At 42.4% G+C, this 25,975-nt stretch overlaps 2 protein-coding genes across 2 annotated transcripts in view; one reads left to right on the top strand and one right to left on the bottom strand.

Annotated features, from left to right (window-relative positions):
* The window catches only part of gsg1l2b (gsg1-like 2b), a 29,790-nt gene extending 22,979 nt beyond the window's left edge, over positions 1 to 6,811 (top strand). The window contains exons 4-5 of the mRNA XM_030399250.1: positions 5,663 to 5,774; positions 6,241 to 6,811. Of these exons, the coding sequence (XP_030255110.1) occupies positions 5,663 to 5,774; positions 6,241 to 6,541 (413 nt within the window). The 3' untranslated portion in view covers positions 6,542 to 6,811. The remainder of the gene's footprint in view (positions 1 to 5,662; positions 5,775 to 6,240) is intronic.
* A 2,729-nt stretch (positions 6,812 to 9,540) lies between these two features.
* hs3st3l (heparan sulfate (glucosamine) 3-O-sulfotransferase 3-like) lies at positions 9,541 to 25,076 on the bottom strand. The gene is made up of 3 exons (XM_030401464.1): positions 24,201 to 25,076; positions 13,302 to 13,531; positions 9,541 to 11,964 (listed from the first exon to the last, which is right to left on the bottom strand). The coding sequence occupies exons 1-3, from the start codon at positions 24,671 to 24,673 to the stop codon at positions 11,576 to 11,578; spliced, it is 1,092 nt and encodes a 363-aa protein (XP_030257324.1). The 5' UTR covers positions 24,674 to 25,076; the 3' UTR covers positions 9,541 to 11,575.
* Positions 25,077 to 25,975: the final 899 nt, after the last annotated feature.

Here is a 25,975-nt window from a genome sequence, read left to right as displayed (position 1 = left end):
TACCGATACTGAAACGATACCACGGCAGAAAACTAGAACATCATCAAAAGTAATGGAATAAAATATCAGATAACAGAATGTGGAACTTAAAATGATTTATTTATTTTTATTAACTATAACATTTCAAAGGTCAAAATAAAAATATAAATTTTGTAAAAGCTGCTGAGCTTTATAGCTTCTGTATCCAAGAAGACAAGTGTCCATTAAAAGCTCAGTGCTTGTAGCAGAAAAAAATTAACAGCACATTAACTACAATTTTATTCAGCATAAAAATAATGAACATAAATGACATAAACTGTAAGTCTGGCAATTCATATAGTAAGATAATTTGGAAATTTGCAATTTGCATTTCATGTCATGTCATTTCATTTCAAAGTTCAAACCCTGGATTATTAGCCTGCAAACTACATTAGTGCACCAAAGTACAACACAAATGACCCAGACCTGGTGGAGGTGCTCTAATCACACCATTTTCTAATAATATATATTGTGAATTATTGACAAAAATGTACATGCTATGATTATATTACTAGTACTGATTGACTTAAAAAAGATCATTTATAAGTGGTGTTGTTGATCAGCATACTTGTGAACACCAGCACATGTTATGGTGAAGTTCATGTTACCAGTGTGAACGTTGTGTTTGCATACAGAGATGTGTGGAACCACATCGGACTGTTAAACAGTTAGCTTTACCCCTGACTGCCTCCTGCAACTCTGATGGTGAAAATAGTTCGCTTGACTTCCATCCGGGGGATATTTATGTTATCTATCGCTAACCTGCAGCTCTTTGAACAAGTCCGCATGTCTGTCAGCTGAAAGTGGCATGAGTGCTCCTGCCGACCGTCCTAGGCTTGTTGAAGAAGCAGACGCACGGAGAGAAATATGGAAATATTTCGCTAACGTTGCCGACAGTAAGGGCAAGCCCACGGACACCACAAAGCCCGTCTGTAAAACGATGCTTTAAATCCATAATGACCAAGAGAGCCAACACGTCCGTCTCGCTCTGCTCTGTGACTGTCTGTCACCTTGAAACCACGCCCAACACTATTCAGCATTATTTAAGAGATAAATCAAATTGTCCACAGGCTTAGGAACATCCATAAAGTGTTTTTTTTTTTAATACTGTTTCTGTAAAATAGAATTGCAACAGTGCCACACTCAAGTTTGTTTCTGTTGACATTGTAGTGTTACAGTTAACCACGCAGTCACCACACAATCTGACATGCCTAAATATTGATATCATACAGTCTGACACGGATTGTGATTGTATTAAACTGTAACATGCCATGAATCTGCATCTCTTTCTGATGGCTTGTTACCATGCAGTTGTGACCAGATCATGATTTCTTTGGCTTTCTTGTCCTGTTATTGATCCAGTTTGCTTTTATGTTGGAGTCCAAATGTGTCTGTATCCTAATGTGGGGAAATACCATCTCAACTGAGTTTAGTACTCCTAGTGAATCTAATTTATATATATATTTTCATTTTAAATAAATACAATAATTGACCAAAATAAAAGTAGCACTTATAAACATCATAATAATGAAGACATAACATTTATCAGAAAGCTTTTGTTGGGGCCTGTGCACAACATGTCTTCATAAAACAGGACAGAAAGTAAACAGACTAGATAGACAGGGGATTCTGTGATCTATAGATCACATTTCCTTCAAAAGCCTTGTTCTTGTTCAACCATTGATTCATTCTGTCATTCATGGTTAACCTTGCTGCCCTCTAGTGGCTGTTGTTGGGCATGTAACGTTTAGTGACAACACTAAAGCACATTGTCTCACTGATACATGTGAACAGCGAGAGGAGCGTCTCGTCTGTGATCCTGCAAGTCCTTGTTAACATTAAACAACCTGGATTGACACGTATTGACTTCGATGGATTAATCCGACCTTGCGTGAGCCCAACACGCATCATTTCCACATGACACAACGTGCCATGACTCCAGTGTCAGGTTTGTTCCTCTCATTCTGACACAGAGCTGCCTGTGATCTGCATAACATTATGATAATATTGCACTGGGATATCTGTTGGAATAAACATGAGCACTGATAGGGATGAGATGGGAATGTAGGTGTTTGGTGCTGAATCTGGTGTGCTCTTGTTCAGTCCGAGGATTTGAGGGGCTTATGTGGTAATCGGATTGGTGGCTACACATGCTGGTTTTTATTCCTGCTCTATTTTATAGTCATTGAGAAATCCAGAGTGAGGAGAGCTAGAGGAGCTGCTTCAGCTGACACAATCTGGAACATAACTATGACAAAAATGTTTTTAAAAAAACGTAAATGAAAGGGGAAGTGGAGAAAACCATACAAAGGCTAGAAAAGTAGAAGAGACATGGAGAGGGAGACTTGAGGAGAAGGACAATGAGTAGCACTGTTTGGAGGAGTGGAATATAAATAATCACTGACTGAACTCTTAATCTGCACTGTCATTTCTTCATTGTGTATGGGACTGTAGGGAGAGTGACGCTTCCTACTCGTAAAGAGAGGGGGTTTTTTATCCTCAAAAAGAACAAAATGTTAATGAACTAATTAAACAATGTCTTTGCATGGCCAGCTAACCAGCTCACTATAGTACTACTACGGTAAGAAATCTAGCATTAATTCCCAAGCCAAAGGCCATCATTAGTTTAATACTTTAGAGGTTATGTGAGAAAAAATAGCTCTGAGGAAGCCAAAATGCTACTATAACAGAGTTTAGGCTAATGTTAGCAGCTCTGCCCTGCACTTGGATGGATTTGGTTAAGTTCACAGGAACCCCAGCTAACATTATACAAGATATTGGGTCCGTTAGTTAATCCAACCCGATGCATTAAAAGTAAGTAAAAGTAGAGCATTGTCGTTCAAAGTAGCAGACGGTGTGCTTCTATATGAATTAGTGAGTGGATAAAAACATTGAGAAAGTGGATGAAAGACAAACTTTCTATCCCATCATGTCCATCAGTCTGAAGGATTATTGGTATAGGTTTATCATGATTCCTTCAGAGCCTGAACCTGATCCATACTGTCTGCCAATATTGGCATATCACAGATTTATTGGTATGAGCGTATAATGATGTGTTGATGTTAATTTTTAAACTACGAAATATACTGCCTCCATTACATACGTATCTTTGTCTGGTATGTACATATACACACACACACACACACACAATACAAAAGATGTGCCTATATGTGTGTATTCTGGACCGACATATCTATGTTATAATTTCTTTTTTACTTTCTAATATCTACCTAATTACCTAATTTCTGACTAATATTGGTCAGGCTCTAGATTCCACCAGTGTGTTACTTTGGTGTTTTCAGATCAGCTAATGACTCTGGTGACGCACCTAATTAGGTAAAAACCCATCTCAGTTTTAGATCCGAAACTTGTGACACTTGCTATCAGTTTTGATCCTGAAGTAAATCCTGAGGTCAGGGATGTGGTTCCACACTGTAACGGCTGGAGAAGAATGACAGCAGCCACGTACAGACTGGTTCACTGTCAACCTCTAGTTAACTGTGACACTCTGCCTGCCGCCAGGCTGGTTTTTTAATGGTACAATCAAGGTTAAAATACAGCATGAAGGAACAGCTCCTGTCATTGCTCAACTAAAGTAGGAAGAGGCATTGTTTTCCCCGGTCACTATCCACAGGTAACTGTGGCATAACTGTGGAAACTCTACACTGCAAAAGAAAAGTAAGAGAGAGATAGAAACAGAGGTAAAGCCAGAGTGAACAGACAGGCATTCAGTGGATCGAGAGCGCTCTGATGTTGTGTCAGAGTCTGTTCCCTTGCTGACACATGTTTCATCTTACAACCGATGGTTCAAAATTGGCATTCTTTCTACAGCTTCAGGAAGAAGCAAAACTTGCCTACTTATTAATGATGTTGTCTCCTTGGATAGATAGGAAAAATAAAAGTATGAAATGCTAAAATGGGTGGCCAAATATACTTTAGCAGCACACCCAAACAAACCATCTGGAGTTTTAGGGTGGAATGAGTACTAAGCCAAAAACGAGTATCTGGTACAGATAATGTACTTTCTAGTACAAGTATCATCCAAGTAAAGCATCCATATCTACTCAAGTGTATAAAAACAGTTGAATAGTTAGTCAGTGAATGGATCTCTAACCTTGTGATCATTGATCTGAAGCTCAACTCTGAGGCTGTTCTTTCAACAGTTTTCAAAAAAAAAATAAAAATATTGCAACGGCGGTGCCTGAAGATGCAGCAGCCTGTACTTTATAGACAACACAGAGTCAGCATTACAAAACATCACAAAACTAGTGAACTATAAATGAGAATATCTGCTGGCGACAGCCGTCACTGCCTGGAAATAAGAAGCCTTTCTTCTGCAATCAAGGACTCATTGTTTGAAAATGACTGAATTTAGAGTGATAAATCCGCCCATGTTATCTTATAAACTGCATGTACACCCTGTGAGAACAGCTTTGCATGCATTGCAACGACGAATGAAGTCGATTCTGTCTCTTCCTCACTCTTTTTGTCTCGCAGACAAAACACTCAGAGATTGGATGACTAGCATATTCATCCCTCAGTATATTCCATCACACCAGTTGATCCTATTAGTAAGTCATAGTCTGAGGCCTGTGACTCATGCATGAATAAATCATTTATCTACATTGTTCCCAAACCACCAAAGAAAGACGAACGTTGTTTGCTTCTTTGGCTGCTGGTGATCTGACTTTCTGCTGCAATAACATTCACTGTTATGATAAAATGTTAACTGTTCATTCTGTTTTGTTGATATGGATTTGTGACCATGGTCATATATCTACCATATAACCCAAATATTTCAGCAGCTCGTACAACTCATTTGTGTCCTTTGTGCTGCATATTGAATGTGACTCACTGTAACTCACGTTGGCCTGTAATAATCAGTACTACGGTGTCAAACTACTCCATTACAAGTAAAGGTCTTTTTCTTTGTGGATGTTAGCATGCTAACCAGCTAGCACCAGCCCATCCTGCCTCTTAATACCACTTTGTACCACAACAGGTGATCTGATAGCTCCCATAGTTTTAGTTTGATCAGTAAATGATATAATCTTACTCACTCCATGGCTAAGAGAATTACTTGCTAACAGCAGCTAATCACTACAGCCAAAAATAGCTACAGCAAGGAGTAAAGTGGGCAGCAGTTAGCTGTTATGCTGTCCCCATACCTTTGCATTTGGGCCATTTCTTACAAATGACACCTTTAGATTACTGTAGCTGTGAAAGAAGTCTAAGGCATTCAAAATTGTATTTCCCCTTTACTCACATAAAGTACTTAGTCAAATGGATTGCTTTCCATTGCTGCGAGGAAGCTCATATTTTATGTTGGAATTTGAAATGTTAAGCAGAGGTCACACAAAACAGACACTGATTTGAACAGTTGTCAGAAAATCATCAAGTGGCTTGACCCTTGTATATGAGTGTAAATGTGGTTTATGACAGATTTAAATGTGTTGATCAGTTTATTTCTTACATGACACACACACACACACACAGGATTGAGCTTTACAGTGTGTATTCAACTCAGTAAAGTGTAACACTGCCACCAAGTGATGCTGAGGGAGAAGTGCGATTGGTGTGTGAGGGGGATGTCAGGATCGGTGTCACCTCTCTTCCCCTCTGTGTGTGTCTGGGTGTGCTGCAGGTCTGTTGGGTATGGTGGCCCACATGATGTTCACCACAGCCTTCCAGCTCACTGTCAGTCTGGGCCCCGAGGACTGGAAGCCTCAGACATGGGACTACAGCTGGTCATACATGTGAGTTCACATACAGCACTCTGCACACACATACACGGAGGGTTTATGTTACCAGTGATGACACAATGTTTAGTTACTCATTTATTTAATACCTGGTGCATTTATTTGGAACAACAACCTCAGAGCAAAAGTACACAACCTTGTACTGTGTGCTTGAATTGACAACTTTTACAAGTTTGATATACAAGTTGTCAGAAACAGGCATGTAGTTATCAGTTATAGGTTTGCTCGTCTTCACTTGTCACAACAAGCATTAGTTTCCCTGTCACACAGTCATTGTTACTTGATCATGACAAAAATGGTCCTGACGGATTGTTGGGTCTAGAAGAAGAGGTCCATTATCTAGTTCATTCTATTGTAATTAATACATTAACCATATGTATATTTCTCCATTATTAGCAGATACATCTGAATCAATAATGTCCTGGTGCATACAGTGAGGACAAACTGTGTCTCTTCCCTTTAGTTTGGCGTGGAGCTCCTTCACAGCCTGCATGGCTTCCTCGGTCACCACCATCAACCGCTACACCAAAACTATCCTGGAGTTCAAGCACAAGCGGAGGAACATTGAGAAGAACCTGAAGATCAAGCAGAAGCTGCTGGAGCTGGACTCTCCTGAGCAGGTGTGGGATATGTACATCAGCTCAGTGCCAAGCACTGCCGAGGAGCTGCTGGATCTGTCGTCCAACGGCCGCAAACTCTCCAACACCTCCATTTTCCTGGACCTCAACGACCTGCCCGACCCACAGGGAGAGGAGTACTGCTAGAGGAGCTGCCTGTAGCATTTTCAGACATCAGCAGGTCATTGTCATGTTCATTGTGGGACAATAATATAATTACTGTTAACAAAGTGAGACCAAGTTGGAGGCTCTGGTGTTTCACTATAAGCTGAACAAGACACAGTTATGCTGCCAACATCCGAAGTAAGCTAGCAAGCTAACACTCTGCTCCCACAACGGTAACTACGATCATTAAGCTATTAATTTCATTCGCTTCATCACATTGACGTTACTGTACCTGTATCTTCTTCACATATTTCTTCCTCTTCTTTCCGTCTTTTCTTTCACTGGGCGCCGGATGGTTTCAGTCTTTTGGACCTTGTAATTCCGCTACAGCATCAGTAAATCTCTCTCTGGGTCATGGGGTCTCGGTCCGGTCAGATTCAGGCAGCTCACCCCCCTCACAGAGGACAGGTACACTGCACCGAGCCAGAACCCAGAAAAAAAGGCTTCTCCATTATTTAATAGTCCTTGCTATTACGTTATATTGCTGTGGGCTTATATAATATTTTGAAATAATAGTAGTAATGGCACTGATAAAAATATATATTCTTTAAATTTGTATTTTTTATTATTTTATTTTTTTTCTCCCCCCTTTTCGGCGCCCCCCGCGGATGATGGCGCCCCTAGCATTTGCCTATACTGCCTATGCCCAGGGCCGGTGTTATGTCGAGAAGTGCCTGCACGCCGGGATCTACATGCCGCTCGCAGCATGAGGGGGGTGCAGTATTTGGCAGAGCTGGTTTTGAACTTGCCAAGATATGCATCCCTGGCTGCTTAAGACAGACACACTGCTACATGTATGGAGTCCATGTTCATATAAATAAACACTCTTATGAGGTTAGAGAAATTGTTATTAAGATTGTTTATTCATATGAACATGGACTCCATACATAAAGCAGTGTGTCTGTCTTAAGCAGCCAGGGATGCATATCTTGGCAAGTTCAAAACCAGCTCTGCCGAATACTGCACCCCCCTCATGCTGCGAGCGGCATGCACATCCCGGCGTGCAGGCACTTCTCGGCATAACACCGGCTCTGTTGTTGCAAACACGTTTCAAAGATTCGGCTCCATACAGGCTAAACGTATGGATGTTACAACCTCATTAAATAAGACCTTCAAGTTATGTCAAACATTTAATGTGTCTTCTTTGGACTCATGTTAGTTAGCTTGGTTGCAACAGTCCAACAGCACAGACGGATTAGGTAGGTGAAAACAGACTACTAACCTAACAAGTTCAAAATGAGAAACTTGTGACTGTGGACTACTAAAGAGTTCTAAAATACAGGACAACTGTCCTGAACTGAAGTTCAAGGTCTTACAGATCATAGGCCTATTGTTTCCTGGCAATTGCCATCTGCCAGATGGCTGGGAACTCATGTTTCAGTGGGCCTTTCTTTGCTAACATATAGCCTCCATAAATGTTTTACATAATTAACATTTAATTATAGTTTGAACACAGTCCTTCTGCCCAGGCATTATTGAAGCCAAGCAGAAATAGTTCTTGACCTCTGTGTTTCTGCTCATAGCTCTGCTCATAAAGTTTTGCTGTCTTTCTTGCTGTGGTCTCAGTTGTTTACAGAAACTGTATTAGTGTCTCAGAATTGACGGGGTGATGACATATTGATGCGTAAATGTTACATGTAGAACCTTTAAGGACCAGTGCTGAACCACACACTGTATCTTTAAATCGCCACATCGATCCTACAGCTGTGTTAGTGGGTGTAACTTACTGTGTACCTCTGCTTAAGCAATACTGCTGTGAATCCAGGATCCTCAGTACAGAGATGAAGCCTGCTGTGTGGAGATGACGCTGACCTCTTCAACACTCTTCCATCCAAAAGTAGCACACTCTGATGTTTGTCGCACCTCTCAGCTCACTGCCCGTTGGATTTTTATTCATTGAGGAAAGAAAAGTTGCTAAAGCTGCGCGTCCGTAACTCTGTGACTCACTCAGCTGTACATACACGTTGCTGGACAGCCCAGTGACAAGAAGCTCCACACATTGCTTCTAATATGGTGCACATACTGTATATTGGATAGACTGCCTCCACCCCAGAACGGAACCATACAGCGTTAAGTAGTTTAAGAAGCACTCCTCATCAGGTGTTAATCCCTCTACTACAGTATTGACAAGGGAGGTGACAGAGGGTGGACCTGAGAGAATGACATGGATGGAGGATGCCTGCAGGCGATGCTGAGTGCCTTTACTTACAGCAGCATGCCTCTGATCGAACAGCATGCTCATTTTAACCAGGGCGATGCTGTTTCTGATAACTAATAACTGCTTTAGAGGAAACATGTAGCTGTCTGTGCAAAACTGCCAAAAGTCATCAGCGAGAGGAGCGCGCCTCTTTTGAAGCTCTCTGTGTAACATTTACTTGATAACTTTTCTTATGTATTCTCAGAATTATATTGGTGGAGAAACAGACCAGGAGTGTTGTTCTTTACATTTTAAGTGCATTTGAAACTGTACGTTATATATTTGTGTATTTTATTTATTTGGTCAATCGAAAGTGAAATGTAATGTAAACAAGATATAGATTGACTCTGGCTCAGTTTGAATTCTATTCCATCAGCCTGGGTTGCATTATAAGCCGGAGCATGGATCGTGGTGTCTTTTTGTGTAGTGTGCTTTAGTTACTTTCTTGTGGAAAATTAATTGCAACCTAATGTATTGATATGAATACATTTCTATGAGAAGTTATTATTTAAAGATAAATGGGGGGAGGGAACAGCATAATAAAGAATGAACTTGTTTTTACCACGTCCTCTGCTTCCTTAACTGACCACCAGATGGCAGTGTTCTCTCACATTAACACGCAGGTACGCATGTTCTTTAAAACCTGGTTACTTTCAATGTTCTTTCAGCGCACACATGCAGGACCGGGATTGCAGACTGGGTTCTGTTACAGACATCAACTGTTCACTTTAAAATCAGAATCACCCACACACACACCAACAACATCAGCAATCACAGAAAATCCTTCAAATTCAACCCGTTTAATTCTTTTCATTCAGATTGTGACAGGGACCACCAGACCTTATCAAGCAGGAGCTACATCTCTGGCGTTGCAGATTTACATTTTGCAAAGCAGAACTCACATTCAACATAAATCCAAAGCTGATTCATTAAGAACCAATGAGATAGTGACACTTTACATTAGGCTCCTTGTAATAAGCATTAGTCAATAAGTAATGAGGCCCTTATAAACACAATATACATGATTATTGTTAGAGTCTAAGACATTTTTAACCACTTAAAGAAAATCAGTTTTTAGATTGCTTAAGAATGTTAATAGCTCTTTCAAAACGTTCATTATAACATTACACATTCATTTAATCAACTTACCTTTTGTGTCGTCCTTAACATTTTATTGTGCTTTTTCAGTCGCTTTATCAGAATTAATACATATGTTATTAGACATGTATCACCAGTTAGTTCTGCATTTATTAACAGGTTACTATGCTTTTTCTAGATATGCCTTATCAAGGTTAATAAGTACTATGCACATTAACCAACATTCTCACTGTAAAGAATCTATAAACGTTTACCAAGTTAAGTGTTATATTGCTGTTTTAAATGCTTATAGATTCTTATTAATATTAATAAGCATCGCTTTTAAAGACTTTATTCCCTACTAACCAATGTTTATTAAAGGAACCTTCAAGGGGCTTGTGACAGTTTTTAGTCATTTACTATTATTGTATAAACATTGTTTTATTGTCTATACCAGCCTGTGAATGATATGTTGGAGAGGTTTAATGCTGCTGGACTGTGGATTTCTTTGTGAAGGACTCTTTGTGAATATGCATGTTATCAAATGCCTCATCCAAGGCCTCTCTCCACTTCACCAACAGAGAGCAACAGTAGTTAACGTTACCTACAAATGCAGTCCGCTTACATAAACTGAGCACAACAAAGAAGTTTCACAGAGCCCCTTTATTATAATGTGTTACCAAGACGGGGGATCGGCACAAAAATCCATTGCAAGTCCTTTTCTTAAAAATAGTTTTATTTTTGATGCGTCCAAACTAGTGCAAATACATGCAAACTGAAAAGAGACAACCTTGTCAGCACGCCTTCTCACAGTAACACAATAAAACCCTGACCAGCGATAGGTCGACCTTCTCTCACTGATGTGACCTGGTCTTGTTTTGGTTGTTCTCCAGTGGTCCTTTTACTTCTCTAAGGGGATAGCAGGATGCTTCTGCAGTCGGATGCTAACCTAAGTCGAGCACATAAATGTGCCAATAGGCAGAGAGGCGAGTGATGTGCACCAGTTCCCCTACATCCATTTATCCACATTCATTATTCAGGAATACAAAACCACTCAGTCAAATCTGAGCTCATATAAAGATTCTCTTGCTCATCCCTCTGCTGCTCGCCACATAAAAGATTCATCCCCCCTTTTTCAGGAGCAATGCTTGGGGACAATACTCAATACGAATGCATTGATTGGTTTGAAATTCTCAACTGGTGAGACTTAAGAACAAACAGGTAAAAAAAAAGAAAGTTATGGAAATTGGGGAATGTGAAGGAAGATGTGTCTGTTGATTGTGCCACTACAGCCAACCAACTAGAGCATCGGGATTACACTGCCGACAAGAGACACTAAAAGCTACACTGCGTATTTCACCGTTCAACTTTTTACAGCAGTAACCTATAGCAACCACAGTCACATGACAGACTGTGCACACAAATGCTTCAATTAACCACCATAGGTAGGAGGAAGTATCCTGCCAAACGAAAGGTGCAGGGGGCCCGCCTTGTTTCGGACCACAAAAGCACCTTTTATTGAACATCTATGACGGGTAAAACAACTGTGTCCTGTCTTTCAAACTCTAAAACAAGACGACTGATTGATGGAGGCGGATTTATTGACACTGGGTTCTCATCATTAGGTGACATGTCTGTCTGCTGGTCAGAAGCAGCTCTGTTCTCTGAATCTTCTGCTGTCCGATTCTTTGCATCTGTCTCAATCAGATGGAAAATTTGCACAAAGCAGCACAATCACGGGGTCACTGCCATCCAAAGTCCTGGCCCACCATCTGATAGAAGCGCTGGTTATGTGGCTTATAGAAATCCCTCAGTCTTTGCATCACCTCTGGGTCAATGAAGGCATGCATCCTCCCTTTGGTCTTCCCCAGGCAGTGAGGTTTACTGCTGCCCTCCGGCTTCTTCAGGCAGGGGAAGCCTTTAGTTTTGTTGAAGTAGAAGTGCTTGTCCGTGACGATCCTCTGGAGACCCAGGAAGTCCTGGACTTTGCCCAGCTCTCCGGCCGGGTTGGATATGAGCCTCTCCCCGTTGACCAGATGGATCTGAGTCCTGGGGAACCAGGCCAGCCATCGCTCTAGGTGCTGGGCATACAGGCCGATCCACAGTGGGCTCCACAGAGAGTCAATCTGACCTGGAGACAAGACAGATATCTTTATTCAAACTCATCAGAGCTGCTGGCACCAAATATCTCATCCAACCTTGACATTTAATATTTACCCTTTAGCTATGGGCCTTGTCCAGGGGCTTTCTAAGACCAAAGACTTTTTTATATTCCAGGAATATATGAACTAATTTTAGACTGTAAGCAAGAAGTATAATGTTAGAGAGTCAGATCGTTGTGGGTGTGGGTGACAACTTGAACCGTGTTCATCTATATTCGTTTACATTTAGGCAAATTGGTATGCAGACTCAGCTGTTATCAGTTTTTTGTGACATGTTCAGACTGCAGACTAACAGTGGATTACTTTAATTCTGAATACAACTTTAAAAACTGATGGTTCATAGGCAGGTTCTGCAGTTATAATAATATGAGAGATAAAATGACATTAAGATTGGCCCGCCATCCATACAGAAAACACATATGTAAAGACAGAAGAGTTCAACAGATCAAGAAACGCATCTTCGAACATAGTAAAAAAAGTTAACAGTGACAGCAAAATATTGAGAAAACTATAAAATAAAGCTCTCAGGAAGTCAGTTTATTAGCTACAGTGAAGATTTAAGTTTAACAAAGGGTGTTAATAATGTCTTTATTGCAGAATTGGATTACAGCAGACGAGCTGTATGAAGCCATCTTATGTTTTTGTTTTTGTTTTTTTTTCCGTTTTAGAACAAGTCTCCAGCTCCTTCAGTTGTTTAGGAGAATCCTGCAACGGTGTTTTTCTGTGAAGCTCCAGAAATTTGGACTAGCAAACACTCGACTGTCCATCAGCATGGAGGGAGGAGATGATGACTGGGCTTTATGTTTTGGGTGAATTATTTCTGTGAAGGCTTTCGACATACTGTACATTTTGCTTTTTTCATTAAACAACACAAATAAAGCTGCATCTTCATTGTCTGAACTAATTCTCCTTATAATTTCTCTGATGTCCCAGCAGCAGAATTTCTGTCCTCTGTGTTGCCATATAAAAACAATTTCCTATTCAAATATTTATACATTAAAACTACATAAGATATTGTTAATTTCAAATAACCGTTTTAGTTTAAATTGATACTAAAGATGTAAAGGATTTCACACAAATAGAACTGATGAGTGGAGCTGATTCTTCTATCCAAAACACCTCTGTTCCCTCCGTTCTGCCTGAGGCTTCACCTGTGATCATGAAGCTTTGTCTCATGCTGCCTGCCTGTAGATCTGCACTTGGGATTTACTGTTTGTTGATGAGTTACAGTATATGTCTATATCTGCCTTCACTTGCTTGTACACAGTAAAGAAAAATAAAAGATCAAACTGATGAAGAATCGTACCTGTGGTGCGGTTCTTGAAGGCGAGGCTCGCAAAGGGAGGGATGTCGGGGGTCTTGGAGATGATCTGTGTGTAGTCAGATATGGCTCTGGTCACGGGGTCACGGACGACCACGATCAGCTTCACGTCCTGCGACATAGCATGGACTCGTGCTGGTGTTTCCACAGTAACAAAGTAACGAGGCGTTTTCTCCATAACAATCTGTCCGTCCAGGGCTTTGGGCATCATACTTCTGGAAGTACAAGAAAAATGTGCTGTTAAGACAAACTGCTGGCAAAATACCAGTAGAAGAGCAGATAAAACTGTCACGATTTGTTTGTCATCAGACTGCACCACAATTACTTCAGGTTGCTTTACACTAATCTCAGAGATTGTTTCATTAGAATAGAATTACTTTAATGATCCCAGACTGGGAATTATTTACTATTAAATTAGTGTTTCACTGGTGCACTGCACCATCAAAATGGAAATATTCTGGATAGACTGTGTTTTATTTTATATTATCTACATAATTCTATATAATATCCAGGATATTGACGGAAAAAAAATCAATAATCCAGCGCACCAGAACGGATCGACTCCATTTAATTAGCAGTTACATCAAAAACAAAAAGGAGCACACTACACATTTTGCATGCAGCTTCTTGGGATTCGCTTTGGGAGATGGGATATTGCACCTTTATAGCATAGCAATACAGTATTCATAAAGTGAATTTAAAGGATTAGAAACATTTTGGGAAATACTATGCTTATTACTTCGCATTCTTACTCAGAGTTAGATGAGAATATGGATGGATTAGCTTAGTTTAGCATAAAGACTGGAAGAGGGGCAAAACAGCTACATAAATGAGGTCATTGGTGAACTTTAGAAGCGTAATCAGGCAGATGTTTTAAACTGTGGACAGAACCCGGCTAGCTGTTTCCACGTGCTTACCGTCTTTATGCTAGGCTAGGCGAACTGTTTCCTGAATCTGGTCCATATGTAGGCAGATAGGAGAGTGATATTGATCTGAGTGTATTTCCCACAACATCAAACTACTGCTTTAACATTTTACAAGTAATTGTGGAGGATTTAGAGGGAAATTTGCTCATTAAGTAAACAATGCATGAAGATATTTGCCTGACACTTAGCAGACGCTTTTGTCCGAAGCGACTTACAGTAATTCATACATTCATACACTGATGGTGGTGTCTGCCATGCAAGGTGCCGACCAGCACATCAGGAGCAGTTTGGGGTTCAATATCTCGCCAAGGACACCTTGACATGCAGAGCAGAGGAATCAAACCAGCAACCTTCTGATAACAAGACACTGGCTCTACTCCTGAGCCACAGCCGCCCACAGCCTGACACTGAGGTTATCATCCACGATGCCTTTGCAGTGTGTTCAGCATTCAGAAACACACACACACACACATATACGCATATATGCACATCAGTCATTCTGACAAACATACTGTTACAAACTGAGCAGTGATAGAGTTTATACACAGTAGACCTCCAGTGATCCAGACACGCAGGCCGCTGACAGCCGTGCTCCAGAAACACACAAGTCTGGCTCTGCTCACCTCTACCTCCAGCAGAAGCACAGCAGATGGGACTCATTTAGAGATAAATGACTCCAGAGGGCCCACAGGACCGGCTGGGGACTCAGGGACATCTGCCAACACACCTGCCACACACCTGACCGTCTGACCAAACACACACGGCCTCAGCAGCATGGTCACACACAGCCCTGAATCAGCATATCGGCTTGTTTCAAGTACAAAGACGGATACCAGTGTTTTTATCTCCTTTACTCTCCTCTAAGTAATCTAAACCTTATATTTTCTGACCATTATCAAATGCATGAGGTACACTTTCAGATATTCAGATTGTATTTCTCTTACTCTTCCAAGAATCTGTTAGTTTGCATTCATTTCTTTACGGTCAAAACAACTAGATTTTAAATATGTTTGAGGGTGAACATCATGGGTGAATTATCTGGTATTACTTTTATATTATAACTCTACAATAATGCATTTTAACTGCAGCTATTACATTTTGATTAAAGTGAATTTGCCATCGGTTGCCATTCATTTAGTTCAGGTATGAATGGAGGTCAATTGTTGTCTAAAAAAGCCCCAAAAGACTTATATAAAACCAACTAAAGGACTTTGTTTCTTGACTGATCCAAAGCTTTATAAAATATAAGATTAAAAAAACAAATGTATTGGTATTCAACCACGACATCGCAAAAATTATTTAACTCTCAACCTGATCTCACATTCTTATGTATCGTTTTAACCAAAACCTTGATCTTTTCCTCAGCCTAAGCAAGTACTTCCTGTGCCTAAACCTAACCAGAGTGCAGCGTTTTCAAAACATCTTAACAGTCCAAGAGTCATAAAACATCATAATGTGTGAACTGTTTGTCAGTCAAACCGAATATTGTATAAAACATATTATTGCTAACTTGACCTCGGAGCCCTTCAGGTGCAGAACTGACACTAAAGTGTAGGTAGGGGGTTGTGGTTTGAAGTGAGAAGAGGTCGGCTCTTCATTAGATGGCATCGGCTAACCAAAACCTAAAAGTTGCGTCAGTTCTTCTTTTTATTTTTGATTGTTGTTTGGGGGCACTTTACACATCACAGAGTAACATTAGCATTCATTAGGAAGTTGTGATTGTGTTCATGTGATGAATGTAGGTCAAATATTATCCACCTTTTGTCTCTGTTCAATACAAATGTTACTATGGGTTTATCAGAGCCTTTTCAAAGAAAGAGAGACTGAGCAGAAACACTGAAGTTGTCGCCTGATAACCAAAACAATGAGCTGAAAGACACCGAAGCACTGAGAGGACTGCTGAGTCAGTGATGATTCTCTGTGTGACCATCACTTTGAGAGATGACCTTCATATTAGACATTGTCAGCTGACCCATTGCTAATATTACATTATTTTTTAAAGCAGCTTTCAGTTGTTCATAGTTGCTATCACCGTTTTAGATGAGTACAATGTGTTCACCATTTGATCTTTTCAATGTATTTTCTGTCTTATTGAGAAGTGAGAAAGTACTGCAGTGACCGCGTCATTTGCGTCCTATTTTATAGATGTATCACAAAACAGAGTCAATAAAAAATGTTCCCAAGAGTTATAAATGAGACGTTAATAAGAGACGGACGAACAGAAAGAGACAACACATGGACACACTGAGAGTGAGGACAGGACGCTCTCTGACTGTCCTCTGGTCTCTGCTAAGGTTTCAGAGGAGCCTGCAACATGACCTCCTGTCAATACATCCACCTACCTACACACACACACACACTCATGCACAGTGATTTCATTTGATCTGATCGGTGAGAGGCAGCGCTTACCACCACTTAGCCTGAAGACTTCCCTTTTAACTCCAATACCCCAAGCTTTAGGTGCCACACTGTTACACACACACACACACACACACACACACACACACTGCAAACACAAATATAAACCCATTACTCAGTTATTACTAAAGCATTTGCCATCATGCTTCTGGCCTCCCACTGGATACACGCACACACACACACACAAACACACACACACACACATAAATACAAAAGACACATTCTGAAAATCACAAAATTACAAACATACATTCTGCAGACATAAAGGGTGGGTGTGGTGGACTTTCCCTTCAAAGATTGTCTGTGTGTATGTGTATGTATGTGTGTGTGTGTGTGTGTGGGTGTGTGTGTGTGCGTGTGTGTGTGTGTGTAAGAGAGAGAGATATACAGACAGACAGAGAGAACATTTGCTGGAGTGTTTTAAATGAGAGGGGTGTGACTGATGAGGGAATGATGGGATGGATACAAACGTGCCTCCATTAGCAATCTGTCTGTGAATGGCCCCAGCGCCAAGAGCCCCACACACACACCATTACCTGAGCACAAAGAGCTAATCACTGCCCCACAGAACACCATCAGGACAAAACACATCTATTATAAATATGCGTCTGCCATAAGATCTGCACAGATTCACTAATCAACAGACAGAATAGCCAATAACCAAATATGCCCTCACGCTACTTTGGTCATAAGAAAGGATGAGATGACAGGTATTCAGTCATTTGTGACACTAGATGTAGCTAAATCCTACACAAGTGACTGTGACAGGGTGTTAGGGAGGACTCCCTGACAGTGGAGAGTGTTGGTGCTAAGGATGGACTTCAACAACAGGGTTCAATCACACACACCTTCAGTGTTGCATTGGGCAGGTAAATATGGAAGATCCCTTCACTATATTTCACAGTGGCTTTCTTTGACAAACTTCTAAGTTAATCTCAGCCCACATCCTCAGAGTCTCAGGACTTTACACTGTCCACATTACTGCTGCCATTCATGTGTGAAACAAACAATGGCATGACAATAAATTGATTTCTTGTTTGTCAGATCAGATTGTGTTTGTATCTCTAGACTTCTGGATTATAAAATTACCTGAGTAGTTTTCATTTTATCCATGCCCTGAATCGCCTGTGCCCGGGTGAACATACTGCACAGTGGTAGCTCTACTGACACCTGTGCGGCCACTGTTGCATTACACATGAAAACAAAAGTAATTTCTGCCTGCTGCTAGCTGACTTTCCTCCATTATGACTCACAAGTCTGTTCCATGAACAAACCATGATCTGAACTGATCTGATCTGACATGATCTGTGATTGTAATTGTGATTGTGATTGATCTGGAATGCCTGCAGTGATGTAGTAAACTAGATGACTACACTTATTGGACAATGACTTCACATGGCTCTTCCTTGGGTGACGCACTGTAAATAATGTTTCATGAGTTATAGTTTGCAACATGGCCAATTAAGAGCTTGTGCAAAAAACAGCTATCTTTAATGCAAGGTTGTGTTTTAATGGTGCAAATGAAGAAACTGAGGGGGCCAAGTGAGTCTGGTCACAAATTAAATAGACTGTGATATTATTTCTTAGACAGGTCACCGGCCTCTATATGTAAACAAACGTCATCCTCCCCCTTTGCTACTTATCACAAAATGATTAACACAGATGGGAAGCCAGTGAGGGATCGTCTCCTCGTTACCCCACTAGTGACTCCTGCTGGTTGGCCTGCATGCTTGCACACTGCTGGAGTGGAAAGGGGATTGGGAGTTGTTACAGCCCGTCCCCAGCAGGTGAACAGAAGCAGCTGGTGACACGATGTGTTCCAGAGGAAATCCCAGCAACAATTTACAATTGAGAGTAAGATCAAACATCCAGTATGGTGAACACAGGGATTATCCAGCAGTTTATAATAAGCCTCTGTTTGCCTTTGAGGAACCTCACTTTTGTCGTCCATTTCCCAATATTTCAGGAACCCTCCCTGGTGAATAAACCCGGGCCAGCCAAGGCCACTGGCTATTGATCCTGTGGGGGCTTAGGGTAAGTATGCGTAGGAGGGTGTGGATGGAGTACAACTGGGAACAGTAGGGATTTGTGTATTAAGATGAGTGTGGTATGACGGGGTGTATGAAGCGGGAAGTTGCTGGTGTGAATGTGGAGGGGACGGGCTGAGAATGGTAATGCAGCACGGGGCCTCAGCTGGGACCAAGAGTGGCAGGTGGAGACTGAGGGAGCCAGGACCCTCTGGAGCCCCATCAGTAGCATGCTGTGTCATGTGGTGTGTGTGTGTGTGTGTGTGTGTGTGTGTGTGTGTGTGTGTGTGTGTGTGTGTGTGTGTCTGCGTGTGTGTGTGTGTGTGGGTCTGTGTGTGTGTGCATGTGCATGTGCGCGCACTAATAAATGTGAAGCAATTGCAATGAGAGTCATACAGCACAGGAAATATGCAGCAAAGGATTGTGGGAGGTGAGGGAGTGCTGGATCAAAGATGTCAAAATCTGGTTTGTTTATATATGATTTTTGATCCAAGGTGGAAACAACAACCAATCAGAGAGCGGAGTACTGACTGTGTTTATGACACACACTCGACTACTTATTTATTCATCAGATATCTGAGTGTGTCTGTGTTCGTCCTTATGAATGCTTGAAAGTGTGTTTTGTGTTTATTATTGGGGACTGCTCATCCATTTCCTCTGTATGGGGGACCATTAGGGCTCGGTCCATTGTGGCTGTGCCCTGTCCACTTCCAGGAGACATCCATCATAGAGGGGCCCCAGACCCCCCCGCCCCCATTTCCCAATCCCCAGAGGAAGGCCTTAATGAGAGCCAGATCGCCTCACCAGTCTGGGCCTTATGGTGATCACCTCCAGTACAGTACAGGGAGTGGACCGACCACACCTGAACCCCGGTTACACACACACACACATACAAAACCTAGTGTGGCATCCAAACTTGAATCTCACTGTGTGTTAACATTTGATTCCCCTGCTGCAGATCAATAAATCTGATTCATCTGTGCTTGCTGCTGATTCCCGCCCACTCAATCCTGCTGGACAGCCAATGTTTTGGCAGCCATTCTTCTGTCATTTGCATGGCAATTATATCCCATTGTACAAACACAAAAACACAAGTAGCACCATGTGCTGTGTCACGGCAGGACAAAGCCACCAATGTATGGGTATGAATATAAAAGCCTCCTTTAACGAGGTCAATATGAATTGCAAATTAATCTGTGCCATCAGAGCAGCTGATTCTGAGAGGAAGGAGGGATTCTGTCCCTGCCTCCGAGGTATAGTGCCTCCAAATGAATTCAAACTGAGGTCTCACACATAGGATTTATAAGCAACATCTTTAAAACTGGGCAGGACACCTCGACCTGCAACCAAAGCTGATTATGTGTCTTACTTTTATGGCTTTTTGATCCATGAAAGCTCTATATTACATTATATTTGGATAAATGTCCTTATACTAAACAAAAAAATCTGTGAACTCATCACAATTTAAAGTATATAGGTCGATTGTAAACAGTGAGAGAAACACTTCTGACCAGGGGGCATTATAACCAGCAGGTGCAACAGGAGGCTAGAACCTTTTTTTTTACCATCAATCCAAGTGAGCACTTCTCTATGCACCATCTTTGCATTTAGTATCTCTGTTCTTCTTATACATCTTTGCGTTGAAGAGGAGTCAAACTGAAGATCCTCTGGGAATTAAAATAGTTTGGACAGTACAACAAACAGGGAAAGAGAAACATAATGAATGGTTTCATTACCTCTACCATGGAGCGTATGTTTTAACACATGTCCATTTGGTGTTGGTTGGTTGGTTAGTCAGCAGGATTACACAATCACTACTGAACAGATTTCCATGAAGCTTGGGTGGAGGATTGGTCTGTGTCCAGAATAGACCACATTAACTTTTTGGTGCAGATCCAGATAAAGAGACAGATCCTGGGATTTTCTCTCACTTTCTTTACCATTGCGAGATAAGATGTTTTCACATATTCATAAATTCCTCGAGGAATAAGGCATGGATCCTGATGAAAAAATTCATTCATATTAAGGTGGCTCGTATATATAAATGAGTACAATTTGATGTCGATCCAAAGAAAAATCTGTTGATTTAAATATGTATCATTTAATCCTGGATTAAGCTTGATTAAACAAAGGGGGCTGTAAGGCCTTGGCAGAGGAATATGCTCTTTTAGCTTCTACAAAACAAAAAAAACATGCAAAAGCAACAATGTGCATAAATGTAGCTAGCTACACTGGTTAGCATCTCCAGCTAACTTGGTTACCACTATAGTTAGCATTAGCATTAGCTAGCAAATGGAAGGCTCATGTTATGCATTACTACACTTTGTTGTCAGTTTACAGGAAAATGTGTACAGGACCGAAACATCGAGCTAGCTGCTCTGTCCTGGTCTGCATTTGTCTTTTGGAAGTTTGCGCTCACGCAGGAACAGCCAAACATCATTAGATGACATTGTGTTAGCTAAAATCATTGCTTGTTCATCACTCAGCAGTCAGCTTTTGCTCTGTTTTTTTCATTTTCATATTTTCATGTAGCCTACGCATTTTCAACAAACTCACACACATGACATTAAATTTAACATTAGCATTATGTTAAACCAGCTAGCTATAGCCGGTTAAATCTGCTCACTGGATGCGGTCGTCATTTCAACCCACAAAGTTGGTGGTTGTTGGCTCGAAATGTGAAGCTGTTTTCTCTTATCTCTGTGTGAAAATCAAAAATAGATTAAAAAATTACAGAAAGCATTGTTCATCCTATTAATTGTATTATATCCTGTGGAATGATGACGCTGAGGATTTGTCCAAAGAAAACAGGACAGTCGTCCACCAAAAAACACAACAGTGCTCTGTTTTCTATGCTGTTTTTAAATATGACTTCTTGGAAATGAACACAAGCAGCAAACATTGACAATGTAACCTATCAGGTTAAAGCTGTGCCAGTAACTCAGAGTCAATAATACATCGATGAATGTTGCTGTAGAGAGCAAGAAGAAAATAAGACCTGAAGAAGTCAGCCTGACACACAAACACACACACCAGCCCGGCTCTGATGACAGTCCCCCTGGCTGAGGCAAAGGTCAGCGAGGATGTGTGATGTTGACTGACTGACTTCACCCTTTAACCTCCAGCTCACCCGAGCCTTATCTCTTCACCCTCTATGTTATCCCCCTGTTCTCACCGTCCACCTGTCATGCCATCTTTCAGCAGCGAACCATCACGAGTGAGATGTGAATTTCCAGCTGAGCAGTTTTAATGGATTCCCCCAGCTCCAGAGAGAGAAAAGGCTGTGTGTAACATGACCCGTGTGCCAGTGTAGGATAAAGCTTCCTGCTAATTGTAACAGAAGCCGAGCTGACCAACGCTAACTGCTCTAATGCTGGAGTCAACCCAAGGTCAGAGCAAAGAGATAGAGCTATCGATCCCAGACAACACAGTGAGAAAGAAACTTCCAGTCCATCTCAGGGCTCATCGCAGCCTTGCTTCAGATCCAATCTCTGCTCACAGCACCATTAGTGGATCTTTGTCAGGGGCTCTGATCTCAATTGCCCTGGTGAGGGTAAATGTCATTTTACTCTGAGAGAGACGAGGAGTGATTCTGAGGAAGATACACCATGTCTCCTCCTCTTTGGCTGTCCTTGATGGGGTTTGAGAGAAAAGGCATCTACACAGAGAAGTGATGTTACAGCTGCAGCTGACCCTCTATACCCATAGGGGGTACGTGTTCACAAAACGTGTTTTTTGTATAAATGAGTGAGACACACAGTGCGGTCTATAAGAAGACAGTGTAGCTGCCTACTAGTACAAAGCAGTCCGTCACAAATAAACATGCTAGCAGATTAGCTCATTAGCATCAGGCCAGCTCAACTAGCAGGTTGTACCATTATGACGAGTGTCTCCCATCACAGTTTCCAGGGGCGGGATCATCCTCAGTGGACCAGGAGTTTTCCCTCCACATGTGCTTCAGTAAGTTCTGGCTCGTGATCACAAGCCGTCTGACCGCTCTGTTCCAGTGATGTCATCATGATCGCAGCAGTTACGTAATGTTATCATTACTGACAGAAAGAATAGACCCAACTACAAAAATAACACCCAAGTAAATAAGGCAGAATTATCCTCAAAGACAGAACAGTGTGTGTGCGTGTGTGTGTGTGTGTGTGTGTGTGTGTGTGTGTGTGTGTGTGTGTGTGTGTTTGTGTGTGTGTGTGTGTGTGTGTGCGTGCGTGCGTGCGTGCGAGCGTGTGTTTGTTATGAAGTGGTGTGAACACATCATTAACTCCCAGCGTAAAGTGACCTGCAGTCAGAGGTCAACTGGCAGAGCTGACACTGATGTCAAGTGTCTCGACACGCAGCGAGCCCCATCTGGTCCGAGGGGAGGACGTGACAATCTGGTGTCACATGCACATCACCTGGTGTGACACACACTCACACACATGCTGGCAGAACACAGAGGCTGCAGGAGCTTTCCAGAACCTCCCGATTTTACAAATTCTCTGCCTCTGTGTACATCAGATTATAGAGTTCTTCTGTCTGTCTGTCTGTCTGTCTGTCTGAGTCACATTAACCTAAAAACAGAAATTTATCCCCTCACTTTATCTCATAGGTTACATTTCTGCTGACACACCACAGAGGCTCCCAGAGTTGAGCCAATGATACTATTGAGCCCCAGTAATATACTGTAAGCTGTTAGCAGGCTGCGCTGTAGGCCAGATTTGGATGCATTTTTAATCAGCCACATTTGGAGCAGTGTGTGGGTCTATAGGTACATTCACTCACAGAGAATGCTAAATGAGGGCCAGACATCTGAAATCTTTCCTCAAGCAATGTGACTGACTTGAATCCGGTTCCCCTGATTCTCACTGGTGTGTGCATGTGCTCTGAGTACATCCAAGTTTTCAGGGAACAGGCTGAGAACAAAGCCACATGACAACAGTAACATCTGGCTCAGGCTCCAGAGATGATTACTCTGCTGCTGTGTGACGACTCATCCTGCAAGGCCTCCCTCTCTCCCTACTGTACACACGCACATGCACAAACACACACAGACGCAGCAAGCACCGCGGGCACACGCATGCACACATGCACAGATTGGCATAGCCAGATGGCAAAGTCTCTTTGACTGTCACCTAACCCTCCGCGGAATAACTGTGGATGTGTCTGGGTATGCAAAAAAAAAAACACAAAGAGATTGATTTGTTGTGGAGCTGGAGGCTCCTGTTCGGCATTCTGACTTACACTTCAAAATCTTAACTGCACAAACACTCGAGTCAAAGTCATTTATTTAAATGTTCTCATTAAGTTTTAGTCGAGCGTTGAATTGCACTTAAGATAGATAGATACTTTATTCATCCCCTCAGGGAAATTCTATACTTCTATACACCGAAGACAAACTTCCAGCGAGAAAAAGTGTCTCCTTTTACATAAGGCAAGAGGAAGAATTAAAGATGATCAGATTTGGCTATTCGTTGGGAGATTCAGTGACTTTGCTGAGACAAAATCTTTGCGCAATGTGTGCGTACCTGTACCAGTCCAGTCCCCGTGCGTAATGCCGGTCGAAGAAGTGCGGCTCCGACCCAAGGGCGCGGATGTCCGGGTGGAGCCGCAGAAACTCAAGCAGAGCCCTGGTGCCTCCCTTTTTAACCCCTATGATGAGAGCCTGGGGTAATCTTCGCGTGGCTGTCCATTCTTTCCCCGAGCTGTTCGCCTCCAGCCCGGGATGAGCGCTGGACGCGCCTTCGCCAACCGAGGCGGTCACCTCCCTGGTTCCGTTTCTGTCGTACGGCCATTCTGACCCTGCTACGAGGAACTCGCGCGAGGGTGCCTTGATCTGAAAGTTTTCTGTCAGCTCCGACTCGCAGCATCCGGTGAGGAGGTAGACCAAAGAGAAGCAGAGGATGCTCAGAGAGGTGGCGATGGTGACCCGGTGGAAGAGCCGCCGCAGGTCCGCGCTCTGGTGGTGGTAGTGGTGGTGATGGTGGTGAAAAGCTGCCATCCCTCAGAGATCCATGTGGGATGAGGTGCCATTCTACCACAAGTTCAGCTCACATCCCTTCATACTCTGACGCCGGTGATACACTCTTGAAGAGTCTCTCAGCGCGCTCCGCTGCCCTCCTCCTCCTTCATGCCGCGCGTCCGGAGCGGAGACCCCTCTCTCTCCCGAATCCAGCAATCAGGGGAGCTAGTTTTTTGCGTGACATCCAGAGTGTGAACCCACTTACTCACCCTCCCTAATAAGAGAGAATAAAGCTGTAATATCCGAGCCGGCCTCCTGCGGAGATCTTTCTCTCTTTCCACGCCACACGGTTACTCTGCGTGTCTCCAGCACCACGGCTCATCTCTCCGGGATTCTCTCTCTCTCTCTCTCTCTCTCTCTCTCTCCCTCCCTCTCTCTGTCTGTCTCTCTCTTTCTGTCTCTCTCTCTTTCTGTCTCTCTTTCTGTCTGTCTCTCTCTGTCTGTCTCTATCTGCCTCTCTGTGTCTCTCTCTATAGATTGGAAAGTCATGGTCTGAGGCTGGTATAATTCTAGTATTATTTATTGGGGGAACCCCTGATGGGATGGATCCAGTGGCAGACCATGGTCTTGCCCCTTACCTTACTTGTGCCACTCCCATCTAATTTGACTGATTGACTGAGATTCTGTCACATATTGTGTTGTGTCTTCTTCAGCTCCACAGAATCTGAAGGTAAACAAGTGAACTGGGTTATCACACTAGGACCGATCACATAATTGGCTTAGTGGTCAGACTGTGTCTACGTAGTGCAGCTGCCAGTAGTCTGATCCTGACCCCAGAGAAGGGCCCGTGTGAACCCACATCCAGACACCACGTCTCAAATGTGACAATCACACCAACAACACTCAAAGTGATCCAAGAAGAGGTGTGCACGTCCTGAGTGGATGCTTTATCACAACATTATCAGAGGAGTGTGTTATGCGGTAGCCTCCTGTTAGGGAGCGCTGCATTGTTGGCTTTTATTATTGCAGAGTGCGGAGCTAAGGTACGGATAATAGCTCATGGGAGACTCATTAGTTCCCCCCTCCACCCACACATGCACAGGCACGCGCACGTGCTGGCACGTACACACTCACCAATACGCACATACTTCATGTTCCATTTGGCTTACCCCTGTCATTATCCTGCAGCAGATGTGACCCGTGCCTTTAAACCACTGCATTGTCCTGCAGTGAGAGACTACACTGATCTGCCAACAGCAAGATTCAACTTTGTGGTCCAAAGAGAAAAAACAAGCAGTCACCAGAGAAGACAGGCTTTACTGTATACAGAACCTGTGATAT

Source organism: Sparus aurata, chromosome 20 (assembly GCF_900880675.1).
Source record: "Sparus aurata chromosome 20, fSpaAur1.1, whole genome shotgun sequence".
NCBI lineage: Eukaryota > Metazoa > Chordata > Actinopteri > Spariformes > Sparidae > Sparus > Sparus aurata.
The sequence above is the reverse complement of the archived record's forward strand: the minus strand, read 5'-3'. Positions and strand labels throughout refer to the sequence as shown.